At 42.3% G+C, this 25,636-nt stretch overlaps 1 protein-coding gene across 3 annotated transcripts in view; it reads left to right on the forward strand.

Moving 5' to 3' along the window:
- The window catches only part of SRGAP1 (SLIT-ROBO Rho GTPase activating protein 1), a 272,029-nt gene that overhangs the window by 121,013 nt on the left and 125,380 nt on the right, over positions 1 to 25,636 (forward strand). For all 3 annotated transcript variants that reach the window (XM_059683488.1, XM_059683487.1, XM_059683489.1), the window contains exons 2-3: positions 7,445 to 7,640; positions 15,021 to 15,183. In XM_059683488.1, coding sequence (XP_059539471.1) covers positions 7,445 to 7,640; positions 15,021 to 15,183 — 359 coding nt within the window. The remainder of the gene's footprint in view (positions 1 to 7,444; positions 7,641 to 15,020; positions 15,184 to 25,636) is intronic.

Consider the following 25,636-nt stretch of genomic DNA (forward strand, 5'->3'; position numbering starts at 1 on the left):
CTGATCAGATCCTGCTTCTCTCTCCAGGCCTCGCCAGCAGCCCAGGGTGGCTGCTGATCAGCCCCGCCCCTCTCTCTCTCTGAGAGGTCAGCAGTTCAGCGTGCTCGCCAGTTTCTGCGCACCGAAGTCTGCTGCGCGTGTAGCCTGGCTTTCGGTCAAGCCTTCGGTCATTTTGGCTGTTATGGACCCTGATTCTTTATATATATTCTTTATATATGTTATATATGATTCTGTTTCTGTTTTGTTTGTTAGTTTATGTTGTTCATTCACATTTTCAATTTTAGATTTTTAAATGGTCACTGAAAAAAGTAAAAAACTGTTGAACAGGTGAAATGAATTTCAATAATATCTTATGTAATCCAATATGTCTAAAATTTTTAATTCCAGTATTAATTGACCATAATATTCCCCCCACACCCACCCCTACCCCATACCTCTCATTGCTCCTTGACTTTCATACCTTAACTAGAGGCCCGATACATGAAATTCGTACAAGAGTAGGCCTTCCTTCTCCCGGCTGCTGGCACCGGCTTCCCCCAGCACCCAGGACCTCGGCTTCCCTCGCAGCCCCGACTTCGTCCGGAAGGTCGTCTGGAAGGACATCCTCTCTCATTAGCATATGACGCTTTTATTATTATAGATACCCTGCACGTCACTAGCTCTCACTGTTTCCATTGCCTGTCCCTTCACTGGAGATGGGCTCCTGACGTTTAGTCTGTTATTTACAGCTACTAGTAAGCAGTCTGGCACAAGGAAATACCCAATAAATATTTTTCATATGAAGCCTACTGATGCTAGCAGTAATACCATCTCCATCTGTTTCCCAGTGGTTTGCAGATTACAGCATGCTTTTCACGTGTATCTCTCAGCAGTCCTTGTGCATTTACAAGATGAAACGTGGAGAGGTTAAGTGACTTTCCACATCCCATGACTTGTAATAGGTGCCATTGTAACTCCAACCTGGGTCTATTGGGTTCAGACTTCTAGAGAAATGAAGACTTGGCTTTTGCTTATTCAGTCCATTCACTAAAAAAAGTCAGAGCTCACTTTTATGGAGAATATTTAATAAAAGTCTGCACCTAGTGTTTAGCTAATCAGTGGCTGTAAGGTTGTATATGTTTTCTCAGGAGCAAAGAGCATGTGAACAATTGATGGAACCAGTTAGAGTCTCACTGGGTTCTTCTTCTCCTCTTAAAGACATTCCAGTGGTTCTCATCTGTCTGTTGGGAAAAATTCCTTATACCCTGTGGATAAAGGTACTGATGCATCCAAACAGAATGTAGACTTTTTTTAATATCATAAAGAACATCTGACCAAACAAGACTATGAGATAATTGAGATGGTTTGTGATGCTTTAAAAATGTTGTTTTTATTTGATAGATAATCATGAGTATCACACCCAGTCTTTCAATTTTATGTCCCAGTCCTGGGCATTCAGTAATGTTTAGAGAAACAGTCTAGTCTGAACTCAGTCTCTCTCTCTCTCTCTCTCTCTCTCTCTCTCTCTCTCTCTCTCTCTCGATTGCAGAGAGGGAGAGAGAGATAGAAACATCAGTGATGAGAGAGAATCATTGATTGGCTGCCTATGCCCCCTTCTGGGAATCTGGCCCGCAACCTGAGCATGTGCCTTTGACTGGAATCCAACCTGGGACCCTTCAGTCGGTGGGCCAAGGCTCTTTCCAAACTGGCTAGGGCTGGACTCAGTCTTTCCATAAAATATGCATCACTCTGTGGTCTCACAGACGTTTATTTTAAGAGTTAGGACTACTCTTCACCAGAGCAATAGCGAGAAATGCCTTCATTTCTTCCTTTCCTAGGCACTTCCATTTTGTTTGGTAAGTATTAGTCAGTGGGTTTTATAGCTTAGAGGAACTACTTTAAAAAAAATTTTTTTTACAAAGTAATTGAGTAGTTTGAAAGCATACTTTTTGTGTATTATTCTTGTTGGATTATTGATGTTGATTCATTCTGTGGTGGTTTTCTGGTAGAACAGAAATGAAATAGTGGTCATTAAAAAAACAGTAAATTTCAGCCTTGTTAAAAAGAATGTTATTATTATTATTTAGTAGATCCTGCCCTAGATTTAAATAATGACTGATTAGAGCCTCCTCAGAGATGCCATTTTCCTGCATAAAAGAGATTGTCCTGTTTTTTGCAGTTGGGAGTCATGGTCATAAGCCCCTCCTAATGTTTTATTCGGTAAATCTTTTCTATGCAGCATTAGAAATTGTAATGAGTAATATACAAAGGATGCTGGCCAATAAATAAGTTTACTATTCTAGCTTATAGATAAATGCAGGATGAAATAAAAATAATCAAGTATCCTGGCCAGGTTGGAGTGTCATCCCCATATAACAAAAGGTTGTGGGTTCGATTCCCAGTCAAGGGCACATACCTAGGTTGTGGGTTCAATCCCTGCTCAGATGTGTATGGGAAGCAACCGATTGGTATTTTTCTCTCACTTCTTTCTTTCTTTCTTTCTTTCTTTCTTTCTTTCTTTCTTTCTTTCTTTCTTTCTACCTTCCTCTCTCTCTAAAAGTCAAAAAAAATGTGTCCTCTGGTGAGGATTAAATAATAATGATCATGCAAGAGCCATTTTATGAAGACATCATTTTAAAGTGCTTGCCTCATGCACTGTCTAATTTGATAAAAGACTAAAAAGTACTAGGCATGGAAATATGAGGAGTTATTTTGTGGTTACTATTATAGTCTAGAAGTATCTCAACAGCTGAAATTTCATGGAATTGTGATACTACAGTATTTCTTTATATTATTTCTGTATTGAGATATAATACATATCTTCCAACTCACCCATGTAATGTGTGCAGTTCCCTGGACTGTAGTATATTCAGTTTAGTAGCCACCACCACAGTCAATTTGAGAACATTTTCATCACCCCAAAAAGAAACCCTGCACCTTTAGCAATCACCTCCCATCTCCCCCAATTCCTTCAGCTCTAGTCAGCGGCTAATCTGCTTTCTGTTTCTGTGGATTAGTCTATTCTGGACATTTCACATTAAGGGAATCACTGTGGTCTTCTGTGACTAGCTTCATTCTCTGTGCTTATATTTTCAAAGTTAATTCGTGCTGTACCATGAATCAGTACTTCATTCCTTTTTATAGCCACAATTTTTTTTTTATCTCTTCATTAGTTGATGGACAGTCTGTTTCCGCTTCTCAGCTAGTATGAACAATGCTGCTGTAAATGTTTGTATACAAGTTTTTGTGTGAAAATATGGTTTCATGTTCCTGAGATCTATACCTGCGAGTGGATTGGCTGAGTCTATATTAACCCGGCATTTCACCTTTTAAGGAACTGCCAGATTGTTTTCCGAAGTGGCTGCACCGTTTTACACCCCCACCAGTAGTAAATGAATGCGGGTTCCAGGGTCTTGGCGTCCTCGCCAACCCTTGTCACCTTCTGTCCTGTTGGTGATGGCCATCCTAGGGGAGGAGATACGCTACCTCGTTGTGCTTGTGACTTGCATCTTCCTGACGGCAGTGTTGTTTAGCCACTTTCCAGGTGCTCTTGGCCATCTGTACATCTTCTTTGGAGCAATGGCTATCGAGATCCTTTGCCCACTTTTTTTTTTCTTTTTAATATATTTTATTGATTTTTCACAGAGAGGAAGAGAGAGGAATAGAGAGTTAGAAACATCGATCAGCTGCCTCCTGCACACCCCCCACTGGGGATGTGCCCGCAACCAAGGTACATGCCCCTGACCGGAATCACACCTGGGACCCTTGAGTCCGCAGGCCGACGCTCTATCCACTGAGCCAAACCGGTCAGGGCCTTTGCCCACTTTTTAAGTTGGGTCACTTGTGTAATGTGAGAGCTCTTCCCTATCCTGTGTGTTACATGCCGTTGAGTCGGCTCTGACTCTGGAGACACTACGGCGAGTGAAGCCCGTAACGTCCAGTCCTCAACGGCCCTGCTCAGCTCCTGTGGACTCACGCCTCTGGCTCCCCTTGTTGGAGTCACTCCATCTCCTAACTGACCTTCCTCTTCTCCTGCTGCCGTGTTTTTCCCAGCATTGTCTCTCCCAAAGAACCCTGCCTTCCCATGATGTGCCTCGAGCAGAACAGCTTCAGTTTTGTTGTGTTCGCCTCCAGCAACGTTTCAGGCTTCACTTGCTCCAGGGCCCTCTTGTTTGTCTTTCTGGCGGCCCACGGGATCCATCCGCAGAGCTCTCCTCCAACACCTTATTCCAAATGAATCAAATCTTTCCTTATTCTGGGCTCATGTTGCTTATTAGATACATGATTTGCAAATATCTTCTCCACTCTGTGGGTTGTATTTCACTTTCTTGGTGGTTACAGCTGTATAAGTTGTAACTTATCTCCCAGGCCATCATGTCTTCCAAGCTCGTCCACTGTCTGCGGCAGCTCCTCTTTCTATGACTTCCTGGTGCATCCCTTTACCATGGCACTGAGCTCAGTGCGTTGATACTATCAGCTTGGGACTTGCCTTCCCCACTAAAGGAAACTGCCGTCTTGCACATTTTTGTAACTCCAGTGCCTAGGGCTCTGCCTAACACAAAATAGGAGTGCAACAAGGGCTTGGTCAACTAAATTAATTCGAAGCTTGAGTCTGAAAAACTGATGCAGGTCAGTACGAATCCACGAAAGCTAATAGGATAGGCCCTGAAAGAGTGTCCTTGAATCTATTGGAGGGAGGGAAACTGCAGTTCCTTCTACAGAAATAGGCTCACAGTGTTTCCAGAAATCACCCCTTACTGTGATGCTTTCTTGCGTTCTAGCCCTAATGATTCGGTGGTCCCTGGGCCGACAGGGATGCTATGCTCTGTGGCCACCTGTGGTCCTATCTCAAGGATCGATAGATAGTGCACCACGGCTGCTTTGGTATGTGCTGAGCAATGGACCAACATTTACATGACCGTTGATTGATTTTACTCATTTACTTTTAAATCTTTTAAATTCTTTAGTGCCGTAATTAGATTAGCTCAAATCTAGTGAGGCCATATGAATAAAGCCGCACCATATGTGCAGGGAGGTGACCTACTGAATTGTGCTGCCTTGTGTCTCTGATGTGGTGTAAGGAATCCACAGTTTTTCTCTTCCTAACAAGACATTTTTATGGCAGTACTTTTATATTGGTTATTTTTCCTTATGATCTTTTCTTCGCTTGCCCTGAACTTTTCTCAATTAAAGATGTACTCAAATCAATTCTCTTTCCAGTTTTGGGAGCATATTTTATTTTCTCTCACCATGACTCTGGGTCCTGCCCCCCCCCCCCCCACACACACACACATTTTCGCTATTGCAGATGTTCCCAGTGTCCTATTCTCATTGGAAAAGTACCGATGCCATGAAGTAAAAAGTTACTCCTGCGAAATGAGGATGAGGTTTTACCTGCTTGCAGACATTCTTCCTTCTCAGAGCTCCCTAGTTCTTGATTTTGAACCCCAAAGGCAGCATGGAAGAGACTAAGAATTTAAGGAAGCCAGGTAGTTTTTGTGTGCTTCTGCTGAAATCTGTACTCTCGGCCCCTGTTATTTCGTATTTGGCACTAAGGCAGCTTAAACACACACACACACACACACACACACACACACACACACACACACACACACACACACAGTTGACAGCCTAAGCCAAAGGATTTATTTTCTCTTAGCACAGCAAGATGTGCTAAAATTACTAAATCTTGAAAGACTTGCTGGGATTCCTGAATGAGAAATTCTCCTACCTTGTTTTTTTTTTTCTTTATGAAACAAAAATAGTTCTGTATCCGTGGGTGAAAGAGCTTGGCAGACATGATTATAATAATGTTGTATTGAAAAGCACTTACTTTGATTGACTAAAACCCAGATGCTGTTCGCGGTAGTTAAAAGCCTATAATAATGTCTTCACTCCTGTGTTCACCACACTTCCATGAGATGAATAATAGGATCCCCCAAGCTAGACGTAGAGAAGCTGAGAGAGGACACTTGAGAAATGCTCCCCTATCTTCTGCCAAGGTTCCCAGGAAACAGTTTTGCCTGGAACATAACCTGATTGGGGGTAGAGACCTTGTTTCATAGTTATGGTGTCTTCTTTGCCAGGATTTAGGCCTGGCGCACTACAGCTGCTCCAAGCAGGTTGCATGGATGGGAGGCGGGCAGAAATGTTCTATTAATCTGACCGACAGACTGGGTTAGAGGTGTTGGGGGTGCCACTTACTAGCTGAAGTCCCTAGATGGTATAGTTAGCCTCCCTAAATGTCAGTTTCTTATTTGTAAAATGGGGGTAGACAAGTACTGAACTTCAAGAAGGTGTAGAGTAGTATTTCATTAATATTAGTTATTAATAAATTGGGCAAATTTTCCAACTCCCTAGTCAGAACTTGACTGCCCTGCTGTTCATGAGCTTGATTAAACGTGGGCAAGTGTGTACATATATACCACCAGCTCAGTCATTCTCTATTGAAAAATAATAGAAATCGAGGAGGTGTTATTTGGACATTGATTTTTATTAACTCCACTGAATTAGATTCAGCTCTCACTTTTAGGATTATGCGCTGGGAAAGATGAAATAAAGTTTTCCCAATATGAATATTCTTGTCTTTGGAGGCCAGCCCTGGATCTTAGAACAAAAACAAATCAGTCGTTATTAGTTACTGTATCTCATTTTCCAAAACACATGCTTCATTGTTGCAGTCATTTACAGATAGTTGTACAGGACGCATTTCTGCTTTTGTCTTCTTGCTAAATCACTAAAAGACCAACCCTCGTGTTCCTGATCTATTACAATTGTCAAAAGATTCACTTTAGGATTATGTGTCGAGAAGGCTGTTAGTGTGAACACTGTGTAACAGCGAAGAGCCCTTGACGAATGCAGTAGTAAAGTGGAATCCGAGGATTGCCCCGTTATGAATGATTTGGATGTAGAAAGAAATTATTTTTAGGCACAGCATCCCTACAAACCCTGAGGCTATGTGTTTTACAAACTAGAAATTTATGCACTAAATAAAAATTACCAGATGTCAGTGTCGGTATGTGCCAACTGGCAAATGTGTGGTGGCTCAGCGTCTGGGAGAAATGATGCTCACTTCTTTGCCATTCAGACTCAGAAGGGGTAGTTGAGGTAAAATGTTGCTGAAAAAATTACAATGTGCTCAGTTACCCGAAGATGTCACATGTTACGAATTGTTATCTGAAAGGCTTTAATTTTTCCCCCTCATGACTCCATGCGTGTTTGTGGCATTGCAAATGTAACCCATGTTTCTGTTCTAACTTCATTACATTCTTTCCAGAGGCTTGCCTCATTCTCTTAAAGGGTCAGCAGATACTTTATTTAAAGAACCGACCTGGACACAGCAAGTCTCATAGAGGTCCAGTTCAGAGCTAAATGCATCATGGGATTAATTACTTTTATCTTGCACATACCAGCATACCTCAGTAATATTCGTGACATCATCAGATGGATTCTCTTCTCTCTTTAGAAATTCGAGCTCAACTGGTAGAACAACAAAAATGCCTGGAGCAGCAAACGGAGATGCGAGTTCAGCTTCTCCAGGACCTGCAAGATTTCTTCCGGAAAAAAGCCGAAATCGAGACGGAATATTCTCGGAACCTAGAGAAGTTAGCAGAAAGGTTCATGGCAAAAACAAGAAGCACTAAGGATCATCAGCAGTACAAGTAAGAGAGACTTGACTCAGATTCACCTTTCCAAGGTCATAGCCTGCATTTTTACTACCCTGGTTGGTTTTAGGATTTTCCCTTTTTGTCTCATAAGCTGTTGATTGGCATGACCCCATAGATTAAAGCAACCATCTGCATTTATGAGCATTAGTTTATCACATTTTAAATTAGTAGTATTGTCTTCACAGTTATCTTTTTCCAATAAATATATATTTTGGGGTAACTATATATTCAAGAAGAACATAAAGTTCATATTTTTTATAAAAGTCTTGATTACAGGAAACTAGGAGCTGATATCTACCACAGGTGAATATTTGGATGGGCAAGTTTTAAATAGCTGATTGTTCAAGCAGAGACTCCAGCCTTTCTGTGGCGATTTTATATGAAAATAAGCAATAATGCCCAGCCAGCGTGGCTCAGTGGTGGAACATCGACCTATGAACCAGAAGGTCAGGGTTTGATTCCCGATCAGGGCACATGCCCAGGTTGCGGGCTTGGTCCCCAGTGGGGAGCATGCAGGAGGCAGTCATTCGGTGATTCTCTCTCATCATTGATGTTTCTATCTCTCTCCCTCTCCCTTCCTCTCTGAAATCAATAAGAATATATATTTTTATTTTAAAAAAGCAATAAGGGCTGCTTAAATTTAGTCCTCCCCCTCTCCCCCATCATGTTTATGGTCATTGCAATTGAGACCAACTTAAAACAAGGGTCTTGTAAATATGCTATGATTGAGTGTAATGAAACTTCATCTTAATTGTGTTTCATCTGTTTAAAGAATACCTACCGGTTTTTCCGGTCATGGAATTTACTTCCTAATAAATCCTAGAGACAACACGAGATCAGTATGCAGATAGAGTATACAGTGCTATGACAGGGCAATCACAGGACGGCCGGGCCCACCTGGTGGAAGTCCATCCTGTAGTGAAGGTGGAAGGGAGGTCACGGAAAGGTCCCAGAAGAAGTAATACATAGTGAGGACCTGAGGGACTTGGTGGCATGTCAGAGGCTGGAGCAGGCTGTTCCAGGCAAGAGGAACATCGTGTGTAAGGGACGGGGTGGGGGTGGGGGTGGGGGGGGCGGGACAGCTTTGAGAACAGAAAGTAGCCTGATGGCTACCAGTGTACATTGTGCCAGATCATGGAGTAGATCATACTCAACAGTTTGGATTTTATCCTGAGGGCATGAGAAGCCTTCGGGGAGTTTTAAGTAGCAGGATGACCAGCTCAGACCTGCTTTCTAAAATAACAAGAACCGGAGATTGGATTGTGCACTGGAGGACGCTATAGTTGAGACAGGGAGACCGTGTGTGTATGTGTGTGTGTGTGCGGGGGGGGGGGGGGGGGGGGCAGAGGAGAAGCGCAGCAGGGGCAAGAATGAGCAGCACTGCAGGGAGAAACAGACTTGCTCAGGAGGCGCGAAGCAGGCAGCACAGCCTTTCATTTCTGGAAATGCAGGGACTAGGTAACCTGACAAATACTTCTGCCACAAAACTCCCAGAAATTCCGCTTAAAATATAATAGACATTCTTTTAAATGTATAACCAAAACATAGGAAAGTAAGGGAAATTTCCAGGGGCCAGAAAAAGAAAAGGGAACTAAAAACCAAATTGGCAGTTGTATCCACTCCTTTAAAAAAAAATATATATATATATATATTTATTGGCTTCAGAGAGGAAGGGAAAGGGAGAGAGATACAAACAATGATGAGAGAGAATCCTCAAGCCGCTGCCTCCTGCACTCCCCACACCAGGAATTGAGTCCACAACCTGGGCATGTGCCCTGACCGGAAATTGAATCATGACCTCCTGGTTCATGGGTCAGTGCTCAACCACTGAGCCACACAGGTCGGCCTGTAACCACTCTTTAGTCCCACTAAAGATGAGGATAGAAGATGAGGCCCAACAAGGTAAAGAGTTGGAACTGAGGGCTTCCCCACCACCAAGCTTATCACATTGTATCCCAGCCTAAAATCAGGACCAGTAAAACTATCTCAGTGAAATGATAAAACAGAAAACCATAACCGCGCCCCCCCCCCCCCCCCACACACACACACACACCAGGCAACAACAAGGCCTGTCTGCTCAGCTGGCTCAGGATTGGAGAGTGGTTCAGAGATGCCTGTCTTTGCCTTCACCGTGGGCTTGCAGTTCCATTTTACACCCCTCTGTGGCTTTGGATCCTACATAAAAAGTTGGGCAGAAACTGTCCCTGAGCTACTTTTGCAGAAGCAAATGAAAAACTACTCCACATATGGAATACCTCCCCCCCCGCCCCCCCCCCCCTTTGGATGTGTTGGGCCAGAATAGAAATAAATTTTAGTGATGGTTTCCAGGGCAAACAAATGTCAAATGTACCTGACAGAGACTAGAGCTAGAAAGAGACTGGAGCCAGTACTGCATTCACATTTATAGTAACTGTCCTTTTTTGAAGTGAATGCAAAGAAGACAGCTCATTCATCCATTCAGTAAAATTTTTAAAATTGATTTTTAGAGAGAGAGGAAGGGAGACGGAGAGAGAGAGAGAAGTATTGATGTGAGAGGGAAACATCCATCAGCTGCCCTCTGCACATTCCCTACCAGGGATCAAGCCCTAAACCCCGGCATGTGCCCTGACCAGGAATCGAACCAATGACCTCCAACGAGCTGAGCCTCACCAGCAAGGGCTCAGTAAATATTTTTGAATGACACCTTCTGTGTGCTGTCCTGGGTAATGAGTTATCAACTGAAAATAGACACCTTAGTCTGACACCTCAATAGAGAGCTGTCACTTTTGTTTCTCCTGGTTTGTTCACTAGTTTTCTTCAAAAAGTAAGCAACTTGGAATTTTCTTTGAGTGGAGTACAATTATTTTTGAATAAATAATGGACTGAAGATAGATGGATAATGTCTACTGAAAGGATGAACTAGGATTAGGAAAAACTCAGACAGTCTTTATTAAAGAGTCAGACAGGTTCATTTTACAGTATATGTAAGTCGAGCCACTGTGCTATAAACCTTAAACTTATACAGTGGTGTATGGTAATTATATGTCAATAAAACTTGGGGGCAGGTAGTCATATAGGCCTCATATGATATGCTAACTCTACTGTGTGCCTTTGGTAAAGTTGCTTAACTCTCTGAGCCTTTTTTTTTTCTAACTTATACATTGAGACTTTATGACCATTAAATGAGACACAAAGTTCTTGATATGATTGATAGCTGGCATGGGGTCTGCACACAATGTTTTTCCTCTCTTCACCAAGCAAACATTAAATATTAGCACTGTAACTTGACCCATCATTTAAGCTGGACTTTGGAGTCTAGCTCCTATCCAGTGTGGGGATGTTTATAGTGTAGACAGAGATTTTCAACTGGTATGCCACAAGAATTTAAAAACATGCAAAACCTGACTGTTTAGTCAGGGGCATTGATCTTAGGTTGTCAGATTTTTAGAAATGGTAACAACCAACCAGCTGTCCTGTGTGAATGAATCAGAATGATACCTATTGTGTTGGTGTGCCGCGGAGTTTTAGTAATTAGTTCACGTGTGCCGTGAGATGAACAAGGTGGAAAACCGCTGGTGTAGATCTTGGCCTAACATTGCCCCTGTATAGTGCAAAGACCATGAGTTGGATCAGTCTTCCCGGTTGAAAGTCTCTCTGACACCAGCGTTGGTCTTCAGCACATCCCTGCACCTTGCTAAGCTCCAGTTCTGTCATTGATAGAGGGGGCAGAAAGAATCTCTGCCTTAAATGGTAGTGTAAGGATTCAGTAGAGTTAGTCTGTGTAAAGTCTTCAGATCAGTCCCTGGATAAAAAGAGCTAGCTTCATATAACACTTACTATAGAACTAAGGCATTTTAGGAAGCAAATAATCCCCAAAATAAGTCCTGTTATTTTATCCATTCTGCAAATGAAGTACTGGTGACACAGGGATGTTACATATTTTGGCCAAGATCATATAGCTAGTAAGTGGTAGTTCTGGGACCTAAACCTGGACCAGCGGTCACCAACCTTTCAGACCTCATGGACCACCAGTTGGCGACAGCTGACCTAGATAGTGTAGATCCATATTCCATGCTTTCTTTTTTTGTTTTGTTGTTAATCCTCACCAGAGGGTATTTTTCCCATTGATTTTTAGAGAGAGAGGGAGGGAGAAAAAAGAGAGAAACATTAATGAGAGAGAGACACTTTGATTGGTTTCCTCCGGCACGCACCCTGACTGGGACCAAGGCTCAAACCTGCAACTCAGGTACATGCTCTTGACCGGGAATCAAACTAGTGACCCTTCCATGTGTGGGTAGGCGCTCAAACTGCTGAGCCAAACCAGCCAGAGCCATATTCCATGCTCTTGACATGTGAGCTGCTTCTTACAGTAGGTGCTTAGTAAATGACTAGAGGCCCAGTGCGCGAAATCATGCGAGACACAGACCCGCCACGCTGGCGGGACCCCAGACCTGCTGGCCATGGGTGGGGGCCATGGGTGGGGGCCGGCTGGTGTGCGAGTAGCTTGCTGCTGCGAGCTGCTGCACAAGCCGCGAGCCCTGCCCTGCCTCGCCACACGAGCTGTGAGCCCCTCTGAGTTCCCCACCGTGAGTGCCTCCATGCTCCCCGCTGTGAGAGCCCTGAGCTGCTGCACTGCATGAGCTGCAAGCCCCGCCCCGCTGCCATGAGCAGCTCACGGGCCGGGGGGAGGGACCAAGAGGTGCTCCATGCACCTCCTGGTGACCGGTCGTTTGGTTGTTACAGTGTTACAGTGTTACGGCCACTGGCCTTTTATAATATAGACTTAAATATAAATTTGTGCACTCAGGGAGAGGTGTCCCTCAGCCCGGCCTATGCCCTCTTGCAGTCTGGGACCCCTCGGAGAATGTCCACCTGCTGGCTTAGGCCCGCTCCCTGGGGGACCGGGCCCAAGCTGGCAGTCAGACATCTCTCTGGCAGCCCGGCAGCCCTCGCCAGCCATTCCCAGTCGTTCTGCTGTTAGGGTCAATTTCCATATTACCCTTTTATTTTATAGGTTAGAGCAGGGGTGGGCAAACTTTTTGACTTGAGGGCCACAATGGGTTCTTAAACTGGACCGGAGGGCCGGAACAAAAGCATGGATGGAGTGTTTGTGTGAACTAATATAAATTCAAAGTAAACATCATTACATAAAAGGGTACGGTCTTTTTTTTTTTTAGTTTTATTCATTGATCCGGCCCGCAGGCCGTAGTTTGCCCATGGCTGTGTTAGAGGCCTGGTGCATGGGTGGGAGCCAGCTGGTTTGCCCTGAAGGGTGTCTCGGATCAGGGTGGGGGTCCCGCTGGGGTGCCTGGCCAGCCTGGGTGAGGGACTGATGGGTGTTTGCAGGCTGTTCACATCCCCTTCAGAGGGGGTCCCTACTGGGGTGCCTGGCCAGTCTGGGTGAGGGGCTGAGGGCCGTTTTCAGGCTGGCCAAGCCCCCCCTGGCGACGGAAGCTCCCAGTCTCTCCTTTTTTTCTTTTTCGTTTTTTATTCTGGGATTTATTTACCTTCTATAATTGAAACTTTGTAGACTTGAGAGGAGCTTAGAGCCAGCCAGGGCAGGCGGGAGGGAAGCCTCCTGCTCGCTCCAGCTCTGTGGCCATGGCCGGCTGAAAGCAGGTATCTGGGGTTTATTTACCTTCTATAATTGAAACTTTGTTGCTTTGAGTGGAGCTCAGAGCCAGGCCGTGGCAAGCGAGAAGCTTGGCTTCCTCCATCATTGGGGCAACCAAGCCTCTGCTTGCTCCAGCTCTGTGGCTGCTGGCTGCCATCTTGGTTGAGTTAATTTGCACATAGTTGCTCTGATTGGCTGGTGGGCGTGGCTTTAGGTGTAGCGAAGGTATGGTCAATTTGCATTTTTGTCTTTTATTAGTGTAGATAGCTGCTATTGTTGTTATTACTACTATTATGTTAAGGCAATGCCAAGTATTTATTCAATGAATGAAATTATATTTAAAGTTTACTATAGGCAGGGCATTGAGAAAACAAAAGAAAAGTATGAAATGTCCTCAAATGTTCTTCAACATAAAGAGTATACACAGAAGTTAATATGATGAGGTAACATTTTCCTCTTGGCTCGGTCGATAGAGATTGTCAGTAGAAAGGCTCTCCTTGTCTGCCATTGGCCCACTGCCCTTTGCCTGAGCATTTTGAGGGAAAATCGGGGTTCTCCAGGTGGGGAGCGACTCTCAGTGTGCCAGCTGAGAATGGGTGGCCTCTCTCGGGGGTGCAAGTACTAGGACCCTGGATCAGGGGTTTCTTTCCCTACACCCATTCTTACCTCTATGTTCTACTTCGTCTTTTTTCTAGAGATGGTTCTGAATTAATGCAGTGTTCAATCCTGAGTCTGAGGGGCTTATTAACAGAAAGAGCTGACTTAATGATTTATTTCCTAACTGAATTAATATTCAGAGTTATCAATGATCATGAATAATAGGAGGATAACATGTCTGATAAAATGGCACTTATGTCCCTGAGTTAGGGTAAACTTTCTATGCCATTTTGCCATTTTACAGTTAGATTTTAATGTCAAAACAAAACAAAGCAAAAAAACAAACACATAAACGTGGTGGTACTTTGATTTTTTTTTTTTAAGCAGTAACATCCTAGTGGGTCAACCTTTGGTTTTTTTTTAAATTTCTTTATTGATTAAGGTATTACATGTGGGTCATTCTTTTTGTTCAGAGGTTTTCTTTAAGATTTTTTACAAGTCTTCTTTCGTGGTTTATATTTTACTTTTAGCTTTATTATCTAGAATAAACAAAGAGGAGTTAGAAATCTGAAGCTGTTTAAATAGGACGTGTGACAAGTTATAAGCCAGCAAACTTTGTGGTTCTGTTCACGAGCCTTGAGACAATACTATAAAGTTCTGGCTCTTTTTGGGAGGCTGGAGGTTATGTATCAGGGGGTTAATAAATCACCCTCACATTTATGTTCCCTGGAAAGCATACCTAGCCAAATCTCTTTTCCAACAACAGCCTGAACAGTCAAAGCAGACTTTGTGTGCAGGGGCAAACCACAGTCTGTCTGGGAGACAGTAGTCTATAGATTTTTATGTAAACATGAACTGCTTTCTTCAATGGAGGCTTTAAAGCCGCAGGCCTGCCTGAGCGCCCTGTATGGTAGGGTCCTATGGCCCTTGTTGGGAGAGTACGTTTTGACCCATGTTCTTGGTCCAAGTTTTTTCTTCAAGCCCAGGAAAGCGCTGGCTCTGTGCCATCACGGCCCAGGAGGCTGCTCTGCTGGCTGTGGAGTGCCCTGGTATGAGCAATACCCAGTGTAAAAGAACAGTGACCAAACCTGTCTCGCGTGGCTCCTGGTTTGCCTTGGTGTCTTCCTCAGCTGACTGGGGCAGCTTTGAAAGGGATGGTAATCCTGTCTTTCTTCACTTCGTAGGAAAGACCAGAACTTGTTGTCTCCAGTGAACTGCTGGTATTTGCTCCTGAACCAAGTGAGGAGAGAAAGCAAAGACCACGCAACCTTGAGTGACATCTACCTGAACAACGTGATTATGCGCTTCATGCAGATCAGCGAGGATTCCACCAGGATGTTTAAAAAGGTACCCTCCGTCCGTCCTGCCGTACTGTGCTCTCCCATAACCGCTCTGCCTGTAGCCACAACTGAGAAGGGGCTGGTGCCTTGATTCCTTAACGGGGCTCAAGAAATATTAGGTAAAAAAAAAAATAAATGTGTTCATATCCTAATGAAAAGTGAAGCCTGAGCAAGCCTACTTGTAGAGTTAAATCACAGAATCTGTGACTGAACAATGTGAGCAAATTTTTGAAATGAGGAGTGTCTGCCAGTTGCACCTCTGTCCTTAGAGACGGGCTGCCTGCAGTTAGGAAAAACCAAACCCGAGAGGAAGAGCTTCCAATTCAGGTTTGGGGCTCACGCCTGGTCAGAGACTTGTGAAGAACGAGATAACCAGATGTGCTGCCCTCTCGGGAGAACGTTATCACAGTTTCTTCTGACTCCCACAAGGCCAGCAGCGGAGGCGGTGATGGAGTGACATGAAAAAAATTCCACAGGGCACAGAAAATTCTGTCCCTTGCATGCCAGCGGGCTCCCTCCTTCCCAAATCCATTAAAAGGGAAGAAGAAACTGGACTTTTAAGTCTTCTTATCATTACTACTAGTCCCAGCCAGCTCTCAGCAGTTTGTTGTTGTTTTTTCAATTTGGACATTTTTGTTGAGAACAAGGACAAAATTGGACCATTTCCTTTGGAGAGAACGCAGCCACTTGCCCAGTTAGACTAGCTTTCAGTTTGTATGTTTGTAAGACAAGGGTTCGCCCCCGCCCCCGCCCCCACCCCCACCTCAGCTTTGTACTAGGGGTGCAGTTGCCTATACCAATATCTGTACCTCTATTCAGTAAGTAATTATTAGTTTCAGAAAGTGGGGAAAGAACCAACTTGTGGATTAATGGCATATTTATGTTTCAAAGGGGCCCGTAGAACAAAGATGCAGTGTTAGGCAGGCCAGCTGGAAAACTTCTTAGTCATGTTTGATGTATCCACAGTAGATTTCAGTTCTGACCTAGAAATGTAACTTAGCCAACTCCAAGTCCTCTTTTGCTCTAGTAATTTGGGGGGCGGGGGGGAGATGTTTCAAACAAAGGAGAAATGTGAAAAATGTAACAAGACAATATTAATTAACAAGACAATAAATACAAGAATATCCCGTGCATCTTTAAAAGTAGAGATTTAAAACAAATACTTTAGACTGAGCCATGAGAGTGAAGGAAATTTCTCCTGCATCAGCCCTTTCAGCCAAGACCTCATTTGGTCAATGTTTGGTTTTTGTTTTTGTTTTTGTTTTTGAGCATCTTCTAGGAGCAGGAGATGGCGTTAGGTCTTGGAGAGGCTCAATAGATGAAGAAAAAACTAGTCCTCATTTATTTATCCATTTAACTAAACATCTTTAAAATGCCTGGCCGGGGAAGCAGAGTTAAAAGACATGTCCCTGCCTGCAGGGAACCCATTACCATAATGAACAGCTCCCCTGCTAAAGGGATGCTCGACTGCGGGGCTGGAAGGAAATTCTTCACAGGGAAGGACACACTGGCCGTGAGGTCCGTGGGAGAAGGAGGTGGTGGTCAAGCAGACAAGGACAGTGACCTGTTCCTGGGAAAGCAAGAGCGTGGCATATCCTGGGAAAGGAAAGAGTGTGATGTGACTGGACCAGGGATTGTATGGACATGACTGATGGGATGTGAGGCTAGAAAGGACGGTCATAAGAAAAGGGACTTTGTATGTCTTGCTAAGGTGTTAGGATTTGTGTTTTGAAAATCAAAGTCAAGGCCTTGATAAAGTCGATAGAAACCTAGAGCTGAGAGACGCTTGGATTTGGATGTGAATGCCAGCTCTGCTGCGTACTTGCTGTGTGAGCTCTGGAGGTGATTCCAGAGGCCCACTCTCTGAGGAAGGGGCGGGAGGACTGGACAGAGGCTGAGCCTATGGCAGTGCTGGATCTGGGGTGGTCCTTGGGGGATTGTCTCATTTTTTGTCCCATATCCAGGCAAAGGGCCTCGTCTTTGTTTTGCATCATTGGATTTGAGCTGCCTAGGGGAAGGGCTAAGTAATCCTGGGGTGAGGCAACTCCCTTTTGTGGAGGGTAGGTCCTAGAGAGGGATCAGCTATGAGTCTCAACAGCCAGCAGCCAGTATTCCCAGTAGTTGTGAGAATCAGTTTCCGGCTCTTGAAGAAAAGGTCTGAAGGATGTATAGTCAACACACACACACCCTTGCTTGTTTGCTACCTAGAAGTCTCTTCTTATCCTCTTGGAGTCAAAAGAATTACAGTCCTGGGAACGGCGGATTTATAGACTCCTGGTTCCTTTGGCACTTAGTGGGTGAATGGCCTTCTCCTGACCATTGCTAACCGCTGGGAAGTTGATAGTCATTACAATTACAGATATCCAATCCTACCTTCCTCAAGCAAACCCAGCAGACTACACTCCCACCTTCCCATGTCTATTACTGATGGAAAAGGAAGAAAGGGAGGCGGAGGACAAAAGAGAAGGACTGGAGGTCACTGAAGAGCCAGGTCAGCCCCTGAGGACACATCTGTCTTCTGGAAGAGCAGGAAGGCAGAACCCTACCTATCAAGTCCGTCCCCAGATGTTCAAGTCCCTTTAGGTTAAAAAGCAAACTCATCACCAGCCTTCCCCTTTTCCAGTTCTTCTTCCAGCACATGGTTCTGTCAGACGGAGAGAACTTGTCAGATCCCGTCGGAAGTGACCTTTAGAACTGCTATGGAGTCCTCAGTGAGCACAATGCTGTTCTTCTTGGGAAAGGATTTAAGACTTCCTCATTTCCCAAAAATCTTCATGGATCTCCGGCTAGATGCTGGGTTCAGCCTCTTATATCTTACTCAGTTCAGTCAGAGAGAATCCTTTACCAAACTGTAGAGTCAAATAAGAGTTCAGAGCACATCATTCTAGGAGTGTTTTGGGGACCAAATGAGTATAATAATCCAGAAGGCACAGATAATACCTAATTCTATGCATAGGTATAGGGAACAGCTTCAAGACATAAAGTTTAATCACATCAAAACCAGTTGTAGAAATAGTTGCCTCCACTTGCCAGAAGGTTTTCAACAGATAGAAAAAGTGAAGCTTTTTTAAAAGAATTTATTGATTACACACACACACACACACACACACACACACACACACACACACACACACACTAGAGGCCCAGTGCATGAAATTCATGCACGGGTAGGGTCCCTAGGCCTGGCTGGCGATCAGGGCTGATCTGTGGGGTGACTGGCAGGGTGATCGGAGGGACCCCACTGGCACTCACCTTGTCTGGCCTGGGGTCTGCGGGCTGGGGACAGCTCCTGTGTTGAGCGTCTACCCCCTGATGGTTAGTGCATGTCATAGCGACCGGTCGTTCCCCTGGTTGTTCCGCCATTCGGTCGATTTGCATATTAGGCTTTTATTATGTGGGATTTCTTTATTGATTTCAGAGAGGAAGGGAGAGGGAGAGAGAGAGAAAAACATCAATGATGAGAGAGAATCATTGATTGGCTGCCTCCTGCACGCTCCACACTGGGGATCGAGCCCACAACCCGGGCATGTGCCCTAGGCTGGAATTGAACCTGGGACCCTTCAATCCATTGAGCCAAACCAGCTGGGGCAAAAGTGAAGCTTTTTACAAACAAAAGCATTACCCAGTTATTTAAATATCGATTATTTCAGATTTAGACCTGTAGAGTTGTACATAAAGTTTGCTGATCAGAATAACATAGCGATTCATCTTGTAGACTTTGAAGTCAGATATTGTGGGTGTGAGTCTTAGCTTTGCTGATTAGTAGCTATGTGGACTTGGAAGTATTTATAAACCTCTTAAGCCTCAGTTTCCACAAGTATAAAGTAGATATAATAACTTATTTCAGATAATTGTATGGAAGACTGATGGATCATACATGAGAAGCCTCTTAGTCCAGTGTCTGGACTTAATACATCCTAACTAACTTCTAGCTATTATCTTTATTATTATGTCTATTGTGCACACGTCCACACACCAGCAATAATTATGTAATGTGAGGTTACACTAGACATTATACTAAGTGTGTCCTCATTCTAGGGAGAGGCAACCCCCTGTGATAATCACATCCAGGTCATCATAGGGTATTGGTATATCACTTATATTATGACGTCCCAAACCATATTTGTAATTGGACTCTGAGAACTGCCCTCACAACTTCCTTGCTTGCCTCACATGTCAACAATTAGTGGGAAATCAGAGACTAGCCTAATGAAAACCTGTTGGCCAACAACCCCCACTGCCTCTCAGTTTCCCCCAAAGCTGTTTCACAGGGGGAGCCTTAACTTTGAGGCTTCATTGATTTCTTGATTCATTCAACGAAAATAGTTATTCAGTTCCAGACTCTTCATTATGTACGGACAGGGCGGGATTCTGCTTTTACACTCTCAGGTTCTGCTTTGCCATTTTAGGAGAAGATCAGAAATTGGAGACTCCTTGTACACAGGGGTTTGTTTCATTATCAGCTCTCCCTTCTCTCCCAAGAACCAGGATTAATGGGGTGCCTCCTGCCCAGTTTTCCAGCCCTGCCTCCTGGCGTGATGAGACTTTGCTGCCTTCTTTCCATGACTCATGCTGAAGAAAAGAGAGTGTTCTGCATCTGGTTTAGTGCCACAGCCAGAAAATGTGCAGTTCATGTGCTACACACACACGAAGTAATTCATGTCAGCAGTCACAGTTACAAGAAAGACTGCAGCCAGCTTGCAGTAATCACTTTATTTAAGCACCTTATCACATGATCTCATTTACCAATTTTACGAATGTTAATAGAAGTATGTAGTTTAGAGGGAGCAACATAAAGTGGTAGTATTTGAATGTTACATTATCTCTGTGTGTTTTCAATTATCTTGAAGCCTGTCATTTCCCCGTGGATTGTTTTCAGATTATTAATGTTTTTATCTTTCCTTTGTTTTTCATAAATATGTGTACAAGTATAATTTATTTTGCTTTTCACCAATAACAATGCTATCTGCATGCTACCACTTACTGAATTTTAACCGTACACCGACCACTGTGCTCTGCACTTTTTAAAAATACATATATAGATTTTTATTGTTGACAGTATTACAGATGTCCCCCATTTCTCCCCCCCCCCCTTTATCTCCCTCTGCCAAGCCCTACCTCCCTGCCCCAAGGCCTTCACCACCCTACTATCTGTGCCCATGGGCTGTGCATATATAAGTATATAAGTTCTTTGATTTCTCTCTTCTCGTCCCCTCCCCACCACACACACACCACACACACACACACACACACACACACACACACACACACACACGGAGTTAATCAGTCTGTTTCATCCCTCCATGCCTTGGGTCTTATTTTGTGAGTCAATTCATTTTGTTCATTAGATTCCACAAATAAGTGAGATCATGTGATATTTGTCTTTCTCTGATTGGCCGGGCTCTGCATTTTTTATACATTGTGTCATGCCTTCTCATAGCTGCCTAATGAACAGATATTATAATCCATCTATCAGGGACGAGGAAGCAAAAGGCTCAGAGAGATAAATTGTAGAGCCAGGCTAACTGGTATATATTCTTGTCTTTGTGCATATGTCTTAGACATAACTTAGATATAGTTACTGTGATTCTTGGTGTTTTTGATGGTAACGAGAGATGTTACTCACTGTATAAGTCGGGATTTCGGGGAATTGGGTCTTGGCACGATGGTCTTGGCCCTATTTATTTCTAACGAAAATCCTGAGGAATGATAGTTCTGGATAAGGCAGCAAACTCTGTCAGTCATCTGAGTTCTAAGTGGGGATTCGAAGCAACAGAGACTGGCCCAAGCCACTGAGAATTACTCCACTTAGGCATAACTGCCATCGGTTATCAGATTCAGGCTCACAGGAATTAAATTAACCTACTTTTGTCTTGAAGATTATGTGGCCTAATTTGAAAGGAAGGATGACAGTTTACTAGTGAGATTTGAAATTTGTATTCACCTTTTATTTTGCTCAAAGCCAATCATATTTTACTTAAATACCCCAATAAGAAAGAAAACAAAGACATTTCCTGGTGGGCAAATGCTGTGTTTCCAATTAGATCATTTAAAATAAATTAATATTTAGAAAGATGTTTTAATATAAATTAGTAAAAGATACCAGTCTATTTGAGATCTCTAAGTCTGACCTTATTTTGAAGGAAAGATCCATATGTTTTGAAAACTACTAATCTATATATGAAAGAAAAAGATCCTATTTCTTTTTTAATATATAAACATATAGTCATTGTACAAACTTAGAAAATACTAAAAAATGTAAAAATGGAAATAAGAATTACCCACATTAGCACTTCCTACTATAAATATTTTGGGCTATTTATTTTCAATATTTATATAATAAACATATGTGTAGTATACAAACATTACATTTATAGGTATCTTACAAAATTGAGATTTCATTGCATATAACTTTGGAAACCAGTTCTTTTCATGTAAAATATTATTAGTGTTCCCATGTCTGGAAACAGCCTTTTAAAATGGGATATTTCATCCATATATAATGTTTTAATATCTGCACAGCCAAGTTATTTTCCTGTTGTTTGGACATCTAAATCTTTCACACATCTGTGATTTTCTTATTTTTATGCTACATCGCTTGAAGTAGAATTATTAGGTCAGAGGGTAGCATTAGAATTTCATGCTTTTGATGAAATTCTTACCTTTTGCCTTGCTGGAATAAATTTGGTCATGGCTGTGATTTACCAATGAGTATCTATCCCCTGAACAAATAAAGTGACTATTTTATTATTTCAGCAGAGAGCTAGGCGATGTGATTTAGTATGCTGATGCAACAGTAGTAAATAATATAACAGGAGGAACTTTTCCAAAGCATTTTAGTGCAGGGTAGCAGAAGAATTAAATGGTATGCTGGTGGCCTCCAGAGACAGCTTAATTATTGATGGGGCCTGGAAAAATAAGTGAGAATAGTTCGAGCTAACACTGCTAGCCGGTTCTCGAGTTTTATTGATCCTATGACTAGCTCATTTTTCTAGAAATAAATCAAAACCACACTCATGTCTTACAATGTTGTAGGTTCCTGAAATATTTTAGAAACTATTTTTACTTTGTGTTTATGAATTGCTTACCAGGATGGCTGGCACATAGTAAGTGCTTAATAAATAGCAGTTGTTGGTGCTGCTGCTCTTATATTTGCATTGTTACCTCTATGGCGTAGTGACAGCAGGACATGCGTGGCTCACCTGGGTATAAATGAGCTGGTGGGCGACTAGATAAGAGCATGCACTGTTGGTTCTGAAGCGTTATTAAAGACTTACAGGGGACACTACACAGATGATATATGTGTGTCGCCTTGGAAAGTGCTATCATTTTTTAAAACCTGATGTCAGGTAAGTTGACATTTTGTCATGCAACATAATGTGGCAGTACTGACACTCATGTTAGTAGTTGAATACATAATTACATTGAGAATAGTTGTCTAAAAGCACTTGAAACTTATTTATGGTAAAAAAAAAAAAATCTAGAAGTATATGGGCCAAACTATTTTAAAGGGATATCTCTGTTATTTTAATTTTCTTCTGTTTGTTTACCTAGTATTTTATATTGAACATATTGTATAAGACATACAAGAAAACAATTATTTATTGTAAACTAAAAACTTGGTGGAGTACACCAGTCACTGTTTACTGTAGAGAAGTGGGGAAACTATACCCATTAACTAACTCAGCCCCAAATACTTTTTATTAATGGAGAATTAGCCTGTTCTCCAAGCACACTTGAAAACTATGCATTGTGTATGTAGTGTTAGGATGATTAAAATGAAGGGGGGAAAACATCGTATCAGGGAACTTCTGAGCGAGGTGGCAGTTTGCACATGGGCTCCCACTGCCTTTCCTCCCAAGTTGTCTTTGAAATGACTAATCAAATATATAAATAGGAAAAGCTGGAACAGTCCCTTTAACTTCAAGCAGATGCTAGTACTCCTTTGCTCACTCTATTGGATCCCCCCTCACTCTGAGTTGAAGTCTATAACCCTGTCTCCTTTTTCTAGCTTTAGTTTCCTCTACAGCACTTATTCCTTTCTGACATAGTGTATATTTATTTAATGGTTGTTCACTTGCTGTTTCCCCTCAAATTAGATGTAAGTTCCTGAGGGAAGGGACCTCGTCTTGTGCCCTGAAACAGTGACTGGCTCATAGTGATGCTCAGTAAATACTTATCGAATGAATAAATAGTGAATACTTACGGCTATATTAGAAATCAGAGATGAGTGTGATCCACATAACAGAAAGTTCAAGGCATTTTAGCAAGACCCGGTGTTGACAGGGCTGGATTTAAGCAACACTGTTATGTGCTGTCTACTTCCTAAAAAAGAGAGAAGTCAGAAAAGGGTTGTCCCAGGAAACCCAAAAGTACTAGGGAGATTACAGAGAGGGTGAAGATTTAAAAAGCAAGTCCATAAAGTTCTTTCTAACTCCTGGGCTCACCCCTGAGCTGTACAGGTTGGGTCTGATCTTTAGCAGTAGACCTACCCATGATTTGGAGAACTGAACTAAGGAATAGACCATTGCGTGGGTTTTAGACAGGCCACAGGTTGGTACATATGCAAGACAGATCCAAATAGTGTTAGAAACAGAATTGACATAAAAACCACAACCCATCAAAGGCTGGTCAGAATTTGCATCCTGAATCCAACTAGGTTGATTTCCTGATAAAACAAAAATATCAACATTCTACATAAGGTTTAAACAAGACCTAGATTCTCAAAACATAATCTTTAAAATATCTGAATACAATCCAAGAGTACTCAGTATACAAAGAACCAGGAAAACCTCAACTCACGTGGGAGAAGACGAGCAACAGACACCAATTCTGAATGACATAAACGTTGGAATTATCTAACAAGGACCTTTATAGAAATCATGATAAAAATGTTCCAAGAAGTAAGGGCAAGCACTCTTGAAATGAATGGGAAGATAGAAAGTCTCATCAAAGAAATAGAAGATATAAACAAATGGAAATTTTAGAACTGAAAAATACAGTGATCAAAATGAAAAGAAAAAACAAACAAACACAACTCAACAAATGGGTTCCATAGCAGAATGGAGATAACAGAAGGAAGAGTCTGATGAAATTCTGTTGATCTTAAAGATAGAAATTATCCAAACTGAACAACAGAGGACAAAAAGATTGAAAATAATAATAATTAGTGCCTCAGTAACCTTTGGGACAATCCCAAAAGTCTGACATTTATGTCAGCAGAGTTCCTGAAGGAGAGGGAGAGGAGAAAGAGTGTGTGCAGAAAAAAAATATTGAAAAAGTAACTGCAAGAAAACTTCCCAAATTTGGGAAATAAAATAAACCTACATATTCAAGGTGTCAGCAAAACCCAAACTAGATGAATCCAAAGAAGTCCATACCCAGACACATTATAATCACATCGAAAATTAAAGATAAAAATATATTGAAAGCAGCCAGAGGAAAATTGATCCATTAATTGTGGGAGAACAACAATTAGATGAATGTGGATTTCTCTATGCACTAAATGCCAGTAACACCTTACTGATTGTGCCAACCTTCAGATACTAACAAATATCCCTGGGAGTTGCAGAGGGAATTGGCCCTCGTTGAGAACTGTTGATTCAAATTGATCCTCTTTTCCCCTAAACAGATTTTTAAAAAGATTTGCTTTTCCAATTTGATTTTTTTAAGTCACCTGGTTTACAATTCTAGAGTAAACTAACAAACATTAGTTTACTAATGGAGCAGGTCAAAAGGCCAGTTCCTCATTTGCCATGAAGAGGAATAAAAACATTGTTCAGCACCAGGTTTATTTAGGTTTGGTTATTTATAAAAGATCAGGACTTCATGAAGTTCCTTTTCAAAGAGCCATAGACACTGAATCCTTACCCACTATCCTCACCCAGGAAGGAAATTGCAGTCTTAAGGAAAGAACTGATGAGGAGAGAACATTCCAACCATGTGTCTAGATGTCTGCACTTGAGAACGAAGTTTACAGCAACCCGAGAACAGTATTAGGGTTGCTGGCCAAGGTTTCTTACCAGTTGAAAACTCTGCTTGCTTCCACATGGTAGGATTCTAAAAGATTTTCAGCAGCTGCAATAAATGCCATATTAAGGGATACTGCACATATAGCAAATATTTGAATTAAGGGACACGTGCGATACCTTGAATTATAGCAACCCAAAAATATGCAATTGTAAGGAGATACCGAATATAGCTGTCAGATTGACTTTAGTACCTTTTACATCTCAAAGGAAAAAATTTTTTCTCATTATTAGGTAAGTAAGTAGAAACAAACAAATATTTTACCAACTAAATACTTTGTGTGCTTAACATAGGACTTCTAAAAATAAAAATTTTTGACACAGTATGTATGAACTATTTAGACTGAGAAAAACCAGTGATGTTCAATAATTGATAGTAAATAAGTACATGTACCATTTTTACTCTTTAAAATTTGATCGTTTCAATGGAAC

Source organism: Myotis daubentonii, chromosome 2, assembly GCF_963259705.1.
Source record: "Myotis daubentonii chromosome 2, mMyoDau2.1, whole genome shotgun sequence".
Classification (NCBI taxonomy): Eukaryota; Metazoa; Chordata; class Mammalia; order Chiroptera; family Vespertilionidae; genus Myotis; species Myotis daubentonii.